Source organism: Parasteatoda tepidariorum, chromosome 12 (genome assembly GCF_982258835.1).
Source record: "Parasteatoda tepidariorum strain Cologne lab strain chromosome 12, Ptep-v5.0, whole genome shotgun sequence".
Taxonomy (NCBI): Eukaryota; Metazoa; Arthropoda; class Arachnida; order Araneae; family Theridiidae; genus Parasteatoda; species Parasteatoda tepidariorum.
This window is the reverse complement of record NC_141766.1, coordinates 56,088,294-56,107,413: the sequence shown is the minus strand read 5'-3', so window position 1 is coordinate 56,107,413 and position 19,120 is coordinate 56,088,294. Positions and strand designations below refer to the sequence as shown.

At 29.6% G+C, this 19,120-nt stretch overlaps 1 protein-coding gene across 1 annotated transcript in view; it reads left to right on the top strand.

Moving 5' to 3' along the window:
- The first annotated feature begins 6,790 nt into the window (after window positions 1-6,790).
- The window catches only part of LOC107452408 (Na(+)/H(+) exchanger protein 2), a 170,019-nt gene continuing 157,689 nt past the window's right edge, over window positions 6,791-19,120 (top strand). Inside the window, exon 1 of the mRNA XM_043049487.3 lies at window positions 6,791-7,407. Within this exon, the coding sequence (XP_042905421.1) occupies window positions 7,125-7,407 (283 nt within the window). The 5' untranslated portion in view covers window positions 6,791-7,124. The remainder of the gene's footprint in view (window positions 7,408-19,120) is intronic.

Below are 19,120 nucleotides of genomic sequence, written 5' to 3'. Positions count from 1 at the left end.
GACTCTTCAGTATTTAAATTCGTTAGCTAATGAGCGAAGTACAATCGAAATTTATTTTAAGTTACATTATATATGAATGAAAAAATTATTCAGAATCCAAACTTCCTTTCTTTTTCACAAAAAGTTTCCTCAAATAGTTGAGGAAACTTTATGAGAAACCTAATGAGAGTTGAGTTTCTATGAATGCCTTTCCTATAATTATCTTAATTTATTTTGATATTATTATTATTATATATTTTTACCGACAGAAGTTTAAACAACCTGTAATATTCTCAAAATGTGCTCATTATAAATTTAAGGTATTAATAATTCAAAATATGATATCTGATACGCTGATGTTTATTCAAATAGATATAAGATTTTTAAATTGCTTTCTTGGAAAGATGGAGGTTAATTATTTATGTTTTTACAACCTCATCTAAATCGCATCTAAACCAAACTGGTACGTCGATGGGTAGGTACTTTATTTACGTCGCACTGGAGTTGCACAATGGGCGACCGTCTGGGAAGCATCCCTTAGAATGATCCGAAGACATGCCATCGCAATTTTGATCCTACAGAGGGGATGGCTCCCTTGCTTTAGTAGCCCGACGACCTGCGCGCAAAGTCTACAGTAGAGCAGTTTAACGAGGACAGATACCACGCACTCTCGGTCCCTACGCAGACTGTTCTCAGAAATCTTCCACCCATTTACTGATCGCAGCCAATGCTTGACTTCGGTGTTCTACTGGGAACCGTGTCTTTGGGATTAGTCCTCTACCTGACCTAAATCAAGATGGACAAACTATAAAAGCCAACTCTTCCAAATTTCACCTATCCCTACCCCCTAATGTCAGACAGATAATTCTAAACTAGCATATTAATGTTCTTTATGCACAGTTAGAGATAAAGATATTTTATTTAAAATTACATTTTATATTATGACCTAACAGTTGAGAAAATAACTTTAAAAAAAGATACATTTATATAGCATAATGGACCCAAATATATATAACATAATGGATATTAATATAGATAATATTTATATAGCAAAATATTTTATAGTAATATTGCACTATACCATTCTAAAAAAGAGCTAGATATCAATAACTCATACCAACTTCAACATGTACTAGATAGAAAAAGATATTTTATTAAAATTACATTTTATAATATAACCTAACAGTTGAGGAAATAACTTTCGAAAAAGATGCGTTTATATAGCATAATGGACCCAAATATATATAGCATAATGGATACTAATATAGATAATATTTATATAGCAAAATATTATGTATGAGGGTTGTAAATTAAATAGTGGCCACTTAACCTTTAAACTCACAGAAGGACGGGCATGCGCAAATTAGATATGGGAGCTGTGAGGTGGGGCTGTTGTCGATGTGTAGAGTGCAAAAAAAAGTCGATTAGCTTAGAAGGGTAGTTGTTGCGTGGCGTTAAAGTGAGGAGTTTCGTTTCCATCGCTCTAAGGCATGTTTTCAAAAGGTGATCAGCGGACGTGGCTTACAATCGAGGTTGCCCGTGGCAAAAATGCAACAGAATGCTATCGAGGATTAGTGAAAGCCTTTGGAGCAAATGCTTTACCATATAGGACAGTAGCACGATGGATTCAAGCATCTCGTCTTTTTTCGTCATTAAGCCGTTTCACAACATGCTTTAGAGCGATGGAAACGAAACTCCTCACTTTAACGCCACGCAACAACTACCCTTCTAAGCAAATCGACTGTTTTTTGCACTCTACACATCGACAACAGCGCCACCTCACCACACCCATACCCTATTTACGCATGCGCGCCCTTTTGTGAGTTTCAAGGTTAAGTTTCCACTATTTAATTTACAACCCTCGTAGTAATACTGCACAATACCATTCTAAAAAAAGATATCAATAACTCATACAAATTACGACATGTACTACATTACACTCGAACCACATAATACTGTATGTACTACACTCGAACATCTATAATACCGTATGATGAGAAGGTTTTTTTTTAAATTGGGGTTTATAATGTTCATAAACTAGGAAACTAATACAAATTAATTTTCCTATTTTCACTAACTTTGCTACGTAGTTGACTAAAAAAAAAATTGTTCTCGATTTCATGAATCGACGATTAACCTATTAATTGTACTGAGTCATTTTAAGATAGCGAGTTTTTAACAAACCGGAGTTGGAATCGATAAAAACTTTTTTTACTCCTGCAAACTTTTCTTTGATTCTTACTTCTCTACTCCGACGTCGAGTCACAAAGTCCTCTGTCTTCCCATAACAAATCAATACCTCTGGGGGTACTGAATTGGAGATTGATAGTTCTCTCAGGTCAAAACTATGATCTGTGGATAAATGAATGGATGGGTCCACCCTATAAACTGGTAGGACGTATGAGTGTGAGAGAAGTCAAATTCTTTACCATAGTTGGCGCCACTGGAAAACAAAAACAATCACATCCCTCTGCATTAATGACAGACAACAACAACAACTACAACTATCATTTGTTAGCATGTTTAAGGTTAATCCCTCGAATAATTAAATAGTTAATAAAGTAGTAAAATTAAGTAGTAAAATTATTAAGTAAAGCAGCCCTAGTAAGGGAAAATCCAATCATTGGATAAAATATTTTTAAGGTGTCATCTTTTCCTTCGCACTGTAGTAGATTTATTTTAGCTTTTTGTTGCTTATTACCTTCTAACACAGGACAAATAAAAGATTCTTTCTGCTGATTTAAGTTACCCCATGTTGCGAGTTGATTAAAACCCCCATGCTTTATTTTTTTTGTCTTTAGCATACATGTTTCGTAAAACTTTTATGGATTTAAACATTGAACGTAATTATTGACCCAAGTTTCACAATTATTAATTAATCTTTAAAGTAAATGCTCTTAAATTTGGAATATCTTAAATTGAAAAGTGGGATTTTTTATCTGTAGCGAAATGTATAAGTTTTTAACTTTTTGACACACATGGGATACCGGTGTCTCTTTTATACATTTTTCTGATACATTAATTACCAGCAAAAATATATTTCGTTTTTTTTTTATTTATAAGAAACAGTCAAATATTTACTGAAAAAAAATCTTTTAAATTATTGGAATGTAATAATTGTCTTAAAATATAAAATCCCCCCCCCCGAAAAAAAAAATAGTTCGAAATTTATCTTTTATTCATATTCAAACACTAGTCAAAAATTGTTTTTGTAAATCAAAGAAATTTCAATAAAGAATCACTATTTCTCTTAGATCTAAATAATTACAAATAGGTGTAAATTTCCAAAATTTTTTGTTTGGAAGATTTTACCTTTAACCCAGAGAAGAACACCGGTGTTTCATGATGAATTTCATAACCATAAATTATTAAAATGCTAAATATAATATTTTTTTCACTAATTTTGACTTAAATTAATACAAAATAATGATAAAAGCATGAAAAATATGTTTAATAAAATTTTTGCGTCAAAGGATTTAGAGTCTGCATATTTTCCTGAAGCCCAGCGTCAAACATATTGGACAACATTTAATATAATCTTATTACTAAAAAATAATATTTTAGGATCTTTCTTTTGTTTGCCTATGAAAAAATATGATTGGATTTGCCGTCTTTATTTGGAGTTTTTAATTGCTATAAAAATTATAGGAGAGATGAGCAGTTGGATTCAAGTAATTTTTTGGACAATTTTGTGCATCAATAAAATTTCTGCTTTATTTAAAGCTAATGGAATGTATTTCACAGCCTAAATGTAAAGTAATCAGGGTTTCCATAGACTGGAAACAATTTAAAAGTGATGGTAAAATGCTTTACAAGGTTATCGTAAATTTTATAGAGTTTAATTTGACATCAATTTTAAAAATTCAGATGGTCTTTTATAACACAGCTGAACAAATTTTAAAAAACTGCTTATATCTTACGATTAACTACATTTTCTTAGACAATTAAAATGAGCTGATTTAAAATATGCGAACCATTTGTTTCTATCACCCACTCTTTTTGTTGTTGTTTCTAATGTCACTTGCTGCACTAGCAAGACTTCTTGGTGAAACCGAGCAAATTTAAGGCAGAGGGTGCGTTTCTTGCTTTTCAGTGGCGCCATCCATGGCCAAAAATTCCTCTTCAGCCACACACACGTCACAGCCCGTTTTATAGGGCGGATTCATTCATACATCCATTCATTCATCCACAGATCGTAATTTTGACCTGAATCAGAGAACGATCGATCTCCAATCCAGTACCCCCAGAGTTATTGATTTGTTATGGGAACATGGAGGACTTTGCGACTCGACAGATTTAACGTGCATCAGTCACCATTTACTACACCGGGAGTCTTCGGTCTCACTGTTTTTTATGTATGTTACCGTGAATGAGCGAAATCAGGAGAATGTCTACTTTCACCGGTGAATGTCAGCAATCACATAGTCGCTTTGGTGAATGTCCGCAATATTTGTTATACCTGATTTGATATTAATTTATTCGTTGATATTACTGTATTTATTCGATATTTTAGTTTAATATATTTAACATTGATATAGGGCATATTGGGCAAATATATACTTGGCAGAGGCACTGAACCTTAAAAACCATCTGTGTTGGGTTTACCGGGCAGTTGCACTTAACTAGACCTAGTATGTATATGTTTCGGATATTTGCCAAAGCGACTGTAATTATCAACATTCAGCGATGGAAGTCAACTACCAATTTTGGTCATTTACAGTAACATATATACTCCTTCAACCATTTACATTTCCCTAGAGTCCTTTGCTGTTACATTGATTACTCATTAACATATCATTAGCTAAGAAAACAGTTAAATCAAGTCAAATTACTATAGAAATATCTAATATAGAAATATCAAGTCTATATCTAGTATAGAAATATCTAGTTCAAAATACAGTGCACATAAAATCTATACGCACTGAAATAACTAGCTTAATCTAAGGTATACTTCAATGTTGTACACATCTTAAGAGTCTACTCAGTAGTTAATAATAAGCATAAAAAGTAGCATCGGAAATAAACACCGAAGAGAACCCGAAAAAAGCTGTAGAAAAAAACACTGAGAAAACGTGAACATTTATTTAAATTTACGCCCATTTTGATTTGGGCAATTTAGGGAATTAAGCCTGAATTTAATGTAATTAAATATTCCTTATAATGAAATTAGATTCTTTAAAAAAATAACTGAAGTACAAGAATTAATTTAAAGTTCATGAAAGGCACTTGACGCATTTCATACTATTTAATAATTCTTTTTTTTAAATTCTAAAGTAGCAGCATAATTTTTTTGAATTCCAATAATTAGACTAATTGTGTTGTGATTATGCTTTAGCAATAGGTAATTTGTTTTAAAAAAATTGTATTAAAATGAAACTTTTCTTAATTTTTGTCAATATTTTCAACTTTTCACAAAACTTAATTTCTTGAAAAACTATACTTTTTTAATTAAGACGTTATATAATAATACTATTAAGTATATTATATAATTGTATTATGTATAATTAGAATAATCTCGGAACATGCATTTAAAGTTCGTTTTATCAAACTTTAAGTTTAACTTTACATATTTATCAGATTTAAAAATAATCTATTTATATTCCAATAAATATTTAAATATATTACGTTCATGTTTAACAGCCTGAATCTAATCGGTCATTAAATTCTTGTAATTGTTAAAGTAGTGCTTTTTTCCCCGATGCTTTTTTTCAATGCTCTTTTTCCTTGCTTTTACTTCTGGAGCTTTTTCTCCCTATTTTTTTTTCTGTGGTTCTAGTGTAAAGTGTCCCTCATTCCAAGGAAACTCCTAAACTTTTTGTATCTGTGGCAGAAATGCGCAGTTGTTGTACCCGATGCAAGCAAATTTTATGAAAACTAATAAAATTTAAGCAATATTTAAGTAAAATTTATAAAATTTCAATTGTATTTCTTTAAAATAATGAAATTTAAACAGTATTCTATTAAAACTAATAAAATTTAAACAATATTCCATCAAAGTTACTAAAATTGAAACAATATTCTACGAAAACTAAACAACGTTCCATGAAAATTAATTTTTGCTAACAACTGAAAATCCTGACGGGATAAAGCAAAACGGTTTTCCTATTTGAAATCAGTAAAACAAACTACATTAAATAATGTCAAGCTAGATGTCTATAATTTGTTTAGTGTAATTAATTTACAAGCATTTTTTAGTTGATGGTAATTATTAAAACATTTTGATTTCTTGATTTTTTCCTACCAGTTTTTAAATTTTTTTGGATAGTGTCTATCCTGGAATTACATTAAAAAATATTTAACAATGTGCAAAAAGTGTTAAAAATTATAATTTTTTTATCAAATGATTAAAAATTAAAAACAATTTAATTCAGTTATTTAATTTAATTTTTTTAAAAATAATGTTTTATCGCATTTATGAGTTTCTTCCAATCTACATAATTCTAAGAAAAAATCACATTATTTAACGTTTGTGTTTTGCGAGAATATATTTAAAACATACGTTTCATTATTAGTAGAAACTGTTACTTCGATCTTTTATTTAATACTCGTGATTAAACTAAACACTTTTATAAGCTGTTTTGCGGGGAAAATAACATCTCTTGTTTTTCGTTGTAAAAGGGTTTTCTCTTTTCGGATCACTTGAAGAAAAAGAAAGAATGGTTTCGCGTCTTCTGCTTAAATCAAACGCCGAGAGACGCGATGTTGTGGTTGCTAAGCACCAGCCAATCAAAATCCTGTAAACGACTGACATCACTAGAAAAGGTGGGATTGTAGAAGAAGAATACAGATATGAGTTAGAAACTATAACCCAGTGATCTACATTGAGTCGTTGGTGTGAGTAGAAAAAGAGAGGAGCGAGTTCTCTTTTAGTAAAACCGGTGAATTGATACACGGCGCTCACAGGAGGTATTTTTGATAAAAACGATGTTTTAGAAAGTAATATGTAACGATAGTTTTGAAAAAGTCAATTATTTTATTTAAAAATATGTAAAAATCTGCTTTTTTGGAGAGAATTATTGTAAATTTAGAATATTTTAAGAACAAATGAATTAGATATGTATTTTGTGATCTCTACAAGGCAAAGAGCTTTAAGATTTAAATTTGGTTGAAACTACAAAAAAAAAAAAAAAAAAAAGAACAGAAAAATGATTTCTTTCAAAACATTTCGACTTTGTTTATTAACGACTTTTTTGTTTTTTGGAAACTGTTTTTGTGAAGATGAGGGAAATAACTTAAAAACGGAAGTGATTTCTAATAAAGCGAATGAACCTCATCTTCAGCCACTTCGTGATGTTTCTACTGTGCCATCTACACAACGAACTGTCCATGAAGTGAAAAGATTTCCAGTAGCTATTTTTGATTTCGATCATGTAGCAGGTCCATTTATCATTACTGCATGGATTTTCGTTGCTTGCTGTGCCAAAATCGGTAAGTCAATCGTTCTTTTTCTTAGTTTTTAGTCTTTCAAATACTTTTTAAACGAGTTTCCAAAAGAATATGAATTATCAACTCCTTCAGACCCGGCAGACGGAGAAAAAAAGCGTTTCATCTGCATATTTTATAACCATCGTTGAACAGCAGACCCAATTTTTTTTTTTTTTGGTTTTATAACTTTTGATGTTCAACTCCGTAGTCTTGTAATTTTGAACCCAATCCAGAAGACAAGGAAGCTCATGTATTAAGTATTGGGAGAAATTTGCCTTCGTGGAGGACTTTTTTATGGAACCAAACCACATTTGCGTTACATAGAGAGGAAAACCACGGAAACCTCTCTCGGCTAGCCTGTCGGTAAGGGGATTCTGACCCATGATCCGTCTCCCACTGAGGATATTTTACGTCAGCACTGTGATCAGTGCAAGTCGGAATTCATATTGACCAGCCATCGCTGAGATTCGAACCCGGTTCACCTTATTAAAAGGCGAATGCTCTATCTCTTGAGCGTTCACGGCTCAAATCTGCGAATTCAGAGAATATGCGTACTAAAGAGTACTGACATGAAATGCAGTACGAAAGCGCTATATTGAGTCTATATATATACTACGTCCATGTAATCTTGGGCCGCTGAAGTCAGAAAGGCTTTGCATGGAACCGTGAAGGAAGAACCACGTTTATGTGATCGTGGTCTTGAAGGGGTTAAGAAAAATATTCTCTTAAGACTATAAGTAGTGCCAACAACTTTTACTTAGAAGTAAATTTACTAATAGAGGTGTTAAAATTTAAAAAAAAAATTTCAATTAAATAAATTTATAAAATAATAAACCTAATTAAAAATTAATTATTTTTTAATTATTGCATAAAAACTGATTAATTTTAGTTTTTAGCATCTTTGATATTTTGCTCAAAAAGCAAAATCAACTTGACTCAAAAATAAGAAATTTATTTACTATTAAATTGTCCAAAAAAATCAAATTTCATAGTTTTTTTAAAAAAAAAAATCATTTTTCGTTATATTTAAAAACTCTAACCTAATTAAAAATGAATTATTTTTATGAATAAACCTAATTAAAAATGAATTATTTTTTAATTATTGCATAAAAACTGATTAATTTTAGTTTTTACCATCTTTGATATTTTGCTCAAAAAGCAAAATCAACTAGACTCAAAAATAAGAAATTTATTTACTATTAAATTGTCCAAAAAAATCAAATTTCATAGTTTAAAAAAAAAAAAATTTTTAGCTATATTTAAAAACTCTAATCAACCAGAATAAAACAAATTACATTTTTGTAATAACAACCCCTTTCTTAAAGTGATACAAATAGAAAAAAAAAAATCATACATTTTTTAAGTTATAAAATTTGACGCGGGAATATACAAAGACTTTTTTGAAATGCGGTAGGGGACTTGTTCGAGCAGGAATAATCCAAATTTTTTGTGAAAGGTCTTGATTTTGTGAAACTGTGATAATTTTATTTGAAATTTTGTGCTTTTGTTTAAATAGGATTCTGTTTTTGTGATTTTGCGAAAAATCATAGAAAAATAATAGTACAGAAGGTCCAAACAAAAGGTCCCGTTTACGCGAAATTTTAAAAACTCTATTAACAATTTTGTAATTTCCTTTAAAGAATGGTCTGTTTTTTCATTTTGCGAAAAAACGGGAAAAAAGAAGTCTATGCAGTCTTTCTGTGTAAGGTTTTGCTCTTGTGAAATTGTTCAAAATCTATTCACAATTTTGTAGGCCCGAAGCCAGAATTTTTATTTAGGAGAAGCATCCTCTCTTTGCAGATGGGGTAAAACGCTTCGAACGGGATAGTCTGCGGCATTATATATTTTTAAATTGACACATTTTTGGTCTAGATTTTGTTTATTTATTATTTGTATTTTATAGTTGTTTATTGAATATTATTATAAACATAAATTTTGTGATTTTGTTTAAATAGGATTCTGTTTTTGTGATTTTGTGAAAAATCATAGAAAAATAACAGTACAGCCTTTCTAAAAAAGGTCCCGTTTACTCGAAATTTTAAAAACTCTATTAACAATTTTGTAATTTCCTTTAAAGAGTGGTCTGTTTTTTCATTTTGCGAAGAAAAAAAACGAAAAAAAAAAGTCTATGCAGTATTTCTGTGAAAGTTTTGTTCTTGTGAAATTGTTAAAAATCTATTCACAATCTATACACAATTATTATATAGGAGAAGCATCCCCTCTTTACAGATGGGGTAACCCGCTTCGAACGGGGTTGTCGGTGGCATTATATATTTTTAAATTGACACATTTTTGGTCTAGATTTTGTTTATTTATTATTTATAATCTATAGTTGTTTATTAAATATTATTATAAACATAAATATTAATTAGTAAAAATAATATATTTACTAGCATTAATAATAACTTTATTTGATAGATTAAATTTGAAAAAAAAAAGTATTCTTGGGGTGGGGGTAAATGACTCAGCTAGGCGCTGCCCAGATCCACTTACCTTTCCTCTTTGGCTAAGGGCCAACAAATTTTGTGATTTTGAGTTAATAGGATCATCGTTTTGTGATTTCGCAAAAAATCATAAAAAACAATAGTCCTAGTCTTTAAGTGAAAAATACCTGTTTTGTAAAACAGTGAACAATCTATTCACAATTCTTGAGATTTTGTGTTAATAGAGTCCTGTTTTTGTGATTTTCGAAAAAATTGCAAAAACCAATAATCTATAACCATTTTTTGTGAAATGTCTCATTTGCCAAAACAATTGCTCATAATTTTCAGAATCTAAGACTAGCGCAAAACCGGTTTCTTAATGAATTAATGCTGTCATCGACTTCTTTTATCAAATATTTTTAGAATGAAAGGTTTTGTGAAGGATTCATTTTTACAATAAAATAGTAGGTGAATGATCGGATCTTCACGTTCTAGGACGTCTTCACGTTCTAGGTTTGAGGGGGTGACCTCAGATATGCTAATTTATTAGTGCAGACGATATTTTAAGTTACGAAATCAGACAGAAAAACGCACTTTCTCTAAACATATCTTTTTCTCGATGGATTTGGATTTCTGTCCCCCAAGACATAGGGGGTAGCCGCGATTTGGAAATACTATCCCAATAGTTTGGTCAACAGAGTAATCCAAAATTTGGATCCTTTAATGGTAATTTTACTTTTTGCGCCTTTCGCTATATCTGTAGAGCTTTTAAAACGAATTGAATCATTTAATTATAAAATTTGTTTATTCAAAGATAATTCCAAGCAAGCAATAACTTTTAGAAAATATTTAATAATTTTTAATATTTAATTTATTAATGGTCGAAAAAATTTTGAATTGCGAGGTATAAAATTTTTTACGTCATTTTAAAGAATATAATTTTATACGTCAAAATACAAAATTTAAACAAAATCGGTCGAATAGTTTCTGAGAAATCAAATTTTAAGTATTCGAAATTTTTTCGACTATTATTAAATAAAATAATAAAACATAATAAATGCATACTAAAATTAATCCTTTTCATGGAATTATCTTTGGATAAACGAATTTTATAATTCTGTACAAAACTTTTTCAATTCGCATAAAAAGTTTTCGAGTTATAGCAAAATACGCAAAAGGTAAAATTAATATGAAGGGGTCCAAACTTTAGCTCGCTCTCCTGACCGAACTATGGGGACCATATTTTCCAGATTGCTGGTACCCCCTATATTCTTGGGGTCAGAAATCCGTTGAAAGAAGGGTATGTTTATTCAGAGAAAGTAAGTTCTTTCATAATTTTAAACATCGTATGCACATATTAATTAGCATATTTGGCGTTACCTCTTCGAGCTATTAATATTGAGTCTTAGATAAAAATTAAAAAATAAATAAGTAAATTTTTCTTTAAATTTAAAAAATTTATTTATTTTTTAGAAAAAAAAACACATATTTAAAAGGAATTAAAACAAAAATTTCATTTCCACAATCAATCAAAGGAAGCAAATTTTTCTTTTAAAAGTTACCTGCTAGATTTGGCGGGAAAACGATAGATTTCCGTTATGATAGCACATGTTTACCTAGAATCTATGAGTAAATTCTTACTCTTATTGAAAACATAGCTGCAATATCTTTATTTATTTTTCTTAGTCTCACCTCTTATTTATTGTATGAAGGAATTGATAACAGATATTTGTTCTTTGATTTCCATGTATGACGCTTTAAGTGCGTTGACTGATGTTTAAAATACGTGAATCAAGTTTATTTCCATTACTTTATACATCCAACGAATATGGTTTTGGTTTTTTAAAATATAGAAGTAACTAAAAATTTTTTTGCTGTTCAAACTTTTTAAAAATAATCATATTTTTATTTATTGGTTTATAAAAGTAATTTTTTTACGTATTAGTTTGACAACTTACTTTTCACCTCTTTTCTTTAAATTTTCATACCCGCATGGCATTTAATGTTTCTGGTATGATGCTTAAAATCATTTGAAATTAGATATTTTTTCTATCGGAATCTATCTTCTGTTTTTTTTTCTCGAGTTAATTTATGTTAATTTTCTGATCTAACCGTGGGAGGGTTTCGTGATAACGCAAATTTGGATCAGTTCCATCAATAAGTCCTCTAAGAATGCAATTGTCTCCCAATAATCTTATTGAGTCCTCCTAATTCATCAGAATTATCAGAATTATATTATTAAACTTCAATGCTTACTTATGAAGGAAACCTTTTTTTTTTCTTTCCAATGCCCACCTGTGTTAACATCCGTCAATTCAGGCATATACTGGGCGATTTTGTTGGCCTCTCTTTCCGGGGCACCATATTAGGTGGGACAACGTTGCTCTCACAGTGAGGACAGATAGTACTGAGAAGGAAAGAACATCCATGCCTTGCCCGGGATTCGAACCCAGAACCTTTCTGATGCAAGGACAATTCCCTAACCCCTACACAGGCCGGTCGGCCTTTGAATTGTAAATGAAACCTCGATTTAGTGTTAACTGGAAGAAAAAAAGTATTCCTTAAACAACAAATTCGGAGAGATAGTACCGCAGTTTTTTCAATTTTGCTTAGACGAAAGTAAACTCATAAATGCGATAAAATAATATTTCTTTAAAAAAGTTTAGTGAAATAAACTTAAGTCTTTTAGTTATTATATTAAAAATGATGCATTTTATCTATAACTTTTTTTGAATGATTGAATGATGTAAATGCTTTTATAGTGTTATTTCTTCATATTTTGGTAAAAAAAAATTAACTAGGCTCAAATAATAAGATATTTATATGATGTTTAAGTCAAAACGATTAATTGAATCGAATTTCTTATTTTTTAATAGTTTTTCCTAGTAATTAAAAGCCACGACCAACGAGGGTAAATTCAAATATTTTGAAATTGCTTTTAAAAGTAAATATTTTCCAATCGAAATATACTGTATTCGTTATTACTGCAAATCAAGTAAAATGTGTAAGATACTTGTAATATGACAGTTACATATTATACATTTTAATGGAAGCATATAGAGGCCTTTTTACATTTTGTAATGAGTTACTAGAGAAAGTTCTATGGAATAAACATTAAGAAAATATAATAAAACTGGTGAATGGTTCAAGGAATAAATTTCAAGCAATAGCAACAAAATAGGAATTTTATTTGTTAACATACGGGACTGAATAAAATTATCTAATTGGGTAATTGTTATTACATTACCGTAACTAATTGTATCGTTATTGAATAGGCGCAACTTATTAAATATTGATATGAAATACTGTTAACATTTGTTTGTCATGGATAATGAAAACTGGTTGCTACGCACAGTGATATAGGTTGAATTTTGGAAAGGGTGCGTTTAATAAGCATTATGCAGGAGAAGTTGATATAAATAATGTAAAGTTTTTCAACTGAAGCATTTCTCAGATGTTTTCGAACACCAAAAAAGTTACAACTACTTCACACCAAAGTGGTGTTTCACTACACCAAGAACCAAGATAGTTCCCAGGTGTAGTGACACACCTAGTATTTCTGAAGAGGATTCATGTATGATGGAGTTTGTTGGTCTTTCCTCTCGATTGGAGTAATTTTGTCGAATCCGCTCCTTTCTATATTTGAAATCAATTTTCCTATTAGTATCATTCAAGTCATTAATTAATCTCTTTTTCATAATTTGGCAGTTCATATAGTTAGTACATTCAGTATATTGCTATTCAAAGGATGAAATGGGCAGGGTATTTAACAATTATGAGTGCTACTTGAATCACAATCATTTTGGAATCACAATCGAATCACACAAGAGAAAGACCAAGATTCAAGTGGCCCGACTGGTTAGAAAATGTCTTTAAAATTATTAAAGTAAATAAATTAGAAAGGTCAAGAACAGGACGGCTTAGAATAAAATTCCGTGAAAGACCTGAACCCACCCGGAGCTGTCGGGTTAGTTAGAAAGGAGGAAGTATATTCAGTATTCTTCTTGTAAAAATACACTTTCGGCTCAATCTATTGAGGTGCAATAATAATCTAACTTTTCTGATATTTTTATTTTATCTAAGAGCATTATTTTCTTAATTGTCCTCTTTTAGACTCCGTTTCTACTAATACTTACGTAGAGCCGCAATGGAGCAAGGGATAGAGAGTTCGCCTTCCAATTAGGCGAATCGGGTTCGAATCCCAGTCGATACGAATTACGCATCCGGCTTGCACCGACCACAGTGCTGACTTAAAATATCCTCAGTGGTAGACGGATCATGGGTTAGAGTCCCCTTGCCATCAGGCTAACCGTGGGAGGTTCTCGTGGTCTTCGTCTCCATGTAACGGAAATGCGGGTTAGCTCCATCAAAAAGTCCTCCACGAAGGCACATTTTTCCCATTACTCGATCCAGGAGTTTCCTCGTCTTCTGGATTGAGTTTAAAATTACAAGACTACGGAGTTGAACATCAGTAGTTGTAAAACCAAAAAAAAAAAAAAATTGGGTCTGCTGTTCAACGATGGTTATGAAATATGCAGATGAAACGCTTTTTCTTCGTCTGCCGGTTCTGAAGATGTTAATATTGACAATTCATCCCTTGTCTTCTGAATTGGGTTCAAAATTACAAGGCTACGGAGTTGAACATTAGTAGTCATAAACCCATAAGATTGGGTCGGCTGTTCAACAACGGTTATAACATAAAATAAAAAAGGAAATGCCTTCGTATATCCTTACCTAATTTGCCACCTATTCCCTGTATTACGCTCATCAAAGGTGGAGAACTATAGGGCAAAAATAGAAAATTTAGCTACCGGATCTGTGCCGGTAGTAACATTTTTAAAAGCGGCGACTTTTGAAAACATGTGGCAATTTTTTCAAACATTGAAATTTCGTACTAAAAACAATGCTTTAAAAAATTATACTTCAGTACTTTAATTATTTTCAAAATACTAACATATTTTTTAAGCATTTCTCAAAATATGGTAAACACTACACGATTCGTTTCAAAAACAGTTTTTCATAATCTCTCCAAGCAGATGTATGTAAAAGTCAAGTATTCTATATAAAATGCTTAGCTAATAAAATTTATAGTTTATAGTTATTGATCCAATAATGCAGCAAAGGATTTACGTTTTTTAACGAACATAAATTTATAAGTTACAAAAAAAATCTGAACTGATTGTATTTATAGTGATGAAACTATTATTAATTAGATTAATTTTAAACATTAACAGACATAAAATAAAAAAAGTACTATGAAATTAACTTGAAATAGAATGAAACCTTTAATAACCAAATTTAGGCGACTGAAATTTCGAACAAGAATGAAATAACCTAAATATTCCAGTTTTCTGGTAAAGTAAAACAAATTGAAAACACGTATTTTGGATCACAAGGGGTTTATTTTAGGCGAGAAAGTGGCAATTCGGTGTCAGTAAAGAAATTTTAAATAGTCATTTTTAAATTTAGTCGCCTTTTGGCGAATGTAGAGCGATAACTTTGGTTCCGCTATATTATTAATTTAATTAACAATGAAAGTTATTATCTATGCTTATTTTTAACTTACACAAAAAAAGCAAAATGAAACATTTTTTTTCTTCTTCTTTTTTAATGTGACACACATGGAAAAGAAATCTATTAAATGGATGCAAGTGACTGATTTTTGAGTGAATATTCAATATAATAAAGAAGAAAATAGAACTTTTAAAGCTTTTGAATTATATATTGAACAAAAGTATTAAGACAGAATTTTATTGATCCGCTTTTGAATATTCGTAGAAGTGTTTACGAATAAAATTTGAAAATAATTCCTCGAAGGATTAGGTGAAAACAAAACAAAATTATCGAACAGTAGTTCTAATCTTTAAAATTATGCTTATTTATTGCATTCATATTTTCTGTAAGGACTTTAAAATAAATTTTTGCATTTTAATGCTATGAGGTTGTAAGAAATATAGAATACCTTCCTTATAGGGCCAGAAAGGCAATTTTCCGAAACTTTTTTTTAACTTTTTTAGGTCATTAATTAACTTTTTTAGGTCATTAATTAACTTTTTAAATTATAGTTTGTTTCTTTACATAAATTTGTAAACTTAAAATTGCTACGGACTATTTTTGAAATCAATTTGACGCGTGTTTGCATAGTTTGAACTTATTTTCCTTCTATTTTAAAGTGCTCTATTAAAAATGCTTATTCAAATTTATTTATTTTGAATGGATTTTTATTGTTATAATTTCACCTTTAAAATTTTATATTCTTAACAGTATAATAATAGTTTAGTAATATTATCATTATTACAAGTTTGCATTATTTTAATTATTATATTTATTACACAGAATCATTATGATTTGAATTAAACTGTGACATTTTTTATATATAATTATTTTAATAAAATGCCATGAAGCTATGTTACACCGCTTATATGATAAGGAAAATTGCAGTTAGTTACTTTTTAAGCTGCCATTTTGTATATTAGATTATATTTGATTTATGAGTAAATATATTTGGTCTAAAAAATTTGGTCACTTTGTTTTATTCTACAAATTACAAATGCAAAATATTAAAAAATATTACATGAATAGTGTGTAAATACGAAAATATATCCAGAATAACTTTTGTTCCAATGATTGGACTTTGCAAATCATGTGCCAATTTTAATGGCTCAAGAAAGCAACCTCAAATATTTTAAATAATTAGTGCTCTGTAATTAGGTTACGGAAAGTATTTACACATTTTTAAATGTCAAGATAAGTTTTTATAAATGTATTGAACATATTTTCAAACAAATAAATTAATGTGAATGTTTTTTTACTTATTTGATCACCAGAAAAAAAAATACTATGCAGTTGCACAAAACCAAAGATCTTAGTTGCAGGATAAATGTAATAACCATAATAAAAACAAAATTGAGTTATTTTAAATACCAGCTACCTTTTTTTCCTTCCGTGTTGGGGTGATAGTTGATTTGTAGAACCCTGGTAATTATACGCTGTTAAAATTTTCATTCTAAAACTATGGTAAAATAACTGGCAGCAGTTTGTCCATCCAATTAACCCTACAGTTTAAGGTAGAGAACATTTTTTACCTTTACGGTTTTGAAGCCGTTTACAACTAGTATGGTTATAAAACCATGAATACAAAATTATACGGTTTTTAACCATTTACAACTAGCATGGTTTCGAAATTTAAATGGACATTGGAGCTAGGCGTTTCATTGAGTAATGAGCATTGAAGTGTGCAGGGCACAGGAAATTCTTCATGTGTTGAAATGAATGGAGGAACTATTGCCTCGTCAACGCTGGGTTTTGAACATCCGTTCTGTCAGTCATAAGACTGATAGATTAGCCCCCTCAGCTGTAATATGTACCCAGCTGCAAGGAACTAAGTTGCTTCATTAAGTGAGTTTAGTTAGCGCAATAAAATTCTGGTTTAACTGTATTAGGTGAAAGCAGTTAATATACGGTTTATATACCATCTTTTTTTATGGTTATTTGATTGTTTTCTTTGAATAGGGTAAAATAACAATTAAATAAAGTGTTATTTAACAATTTTTTCTGAGAAATTTCTAACAATGTTGTTTTTAACAAATTAATAAATAATTAGAAAATACTTCCAATGTCCAGATTTATTTATTTATTTATTTTTATATTCATTCGCATTTTCTGATACTGAAATGTTATTAAAAATAAATTAAAAAACAAGAGTAAAACTTAATCATGCTTATTATAAAGAAAAGAAGAAAACATCTAGTAATTTTAACACAAGCAGATGACATTGCCTAAACATAATTAGAATGTGTCACGAAAGATTTCCGACACGAACAATGCTAATCACTCCACGTTGATTTCTTAGCGTGAAGTCAGGCTGAGCTTTATTAAGTAAAAATTTCTCACCTTATTATTACTATTTTTAATCTTACTTAATGTTCTTTTCAGTAGATGTTTATTAATGTAAAACAAGTAATAAAAAATATTTTCCTGCTATTTATACTACTTAAGCTCAGTGTTCACTATATTGGACAACATTTGGTAAAATTTTGTCACTTAAAAATAATTCAGTATCCAATATATTGGATAGTATTTACGGCACAATTTTTTTCTTTAAAAATAATCCACTGCTTAATATATTAGACAACATTTGGTACAGTTCCGTCACTTGAAATAATCCAATGTCCAATATATTAGACAGCATTTAGTACAATTTCGTCACTCAAAAAAAATTTAGTGTACAATATATTGAACAGCATTTAGTTGGATGTTATTTAGTACAATTTTGTCACTCAAAAATAATTCAGTATTGAATATATTGGATAGCATTTGTAGTATAATTTTGCTCTTTAAAATTAATTCAGTGTCTAATATATTGGATAGTGATTGGTACAATTTTGTCTCTTAAAATAATCCAATGTTCAATATATTGGAAAAAATTTGGTTGGACAGGATTTGGTACAATTTCGTCCCTCAAAAATGATTCATTGTCCAATATATTGGACTGGTTATGGTAGAATTTTGTCCCTCAAAAATAATTCAGCTTCCAGTATATTGGATTTTATCATTTAATAATAACATTTTAAGATTTTTTTGGTTAGGAGGTTTTTACAAAGCAATTTTCTACGTAAAAATGAAATTGGTTTTATAACTATTAGTCAAAAGTTTTTATTATAATGAAAAATTATACGAAAAGTATGAAATTCGATTCAAGTAATTTTTTTATATGATTTCATGCATAAAAATATATTATTTGAGTATAGTGTATTTTGTTTCATGACTATGTGAAATAATTCACCATAAAAACATCCCACAATGTGTAATGTGTTGAGAAGACAAATTAATTTTTTTATGTGACAGTTAAAATAATTACAAACTTATTTTTCTGACATATTTATTTAAATAAAAAAATTAAAGCAAATTTTATTGTATTTATAAGTTCCGTTTCATCTGAGCTACATATTTCACAGTAAAACGATATTTTCTGCCATTATTTAAAAATTTGAAAAATATAACATCGATTAAGTGTTAAGTCAAAATTTTGTATTTTATCACAAAAAGGTTATTTATTTACCTTACTTTAAAAATATGCTAAAAATACTTAGCTTGCTTCTAAAATTATTAAAAAAATAATTTATTATTATTAAAATGGTTAATATATAATTGTTAACAATATATTGTTTCAAATGACATTTTGAACGATTAAAATGATTAAATATTTTTATTTAAAAAGTTTTTTTTAATAAGTTGCCGAGACAGTTTTTTAAATGTTTTATATAAAGGACAAAAAGAATCGTCTCTTTTCA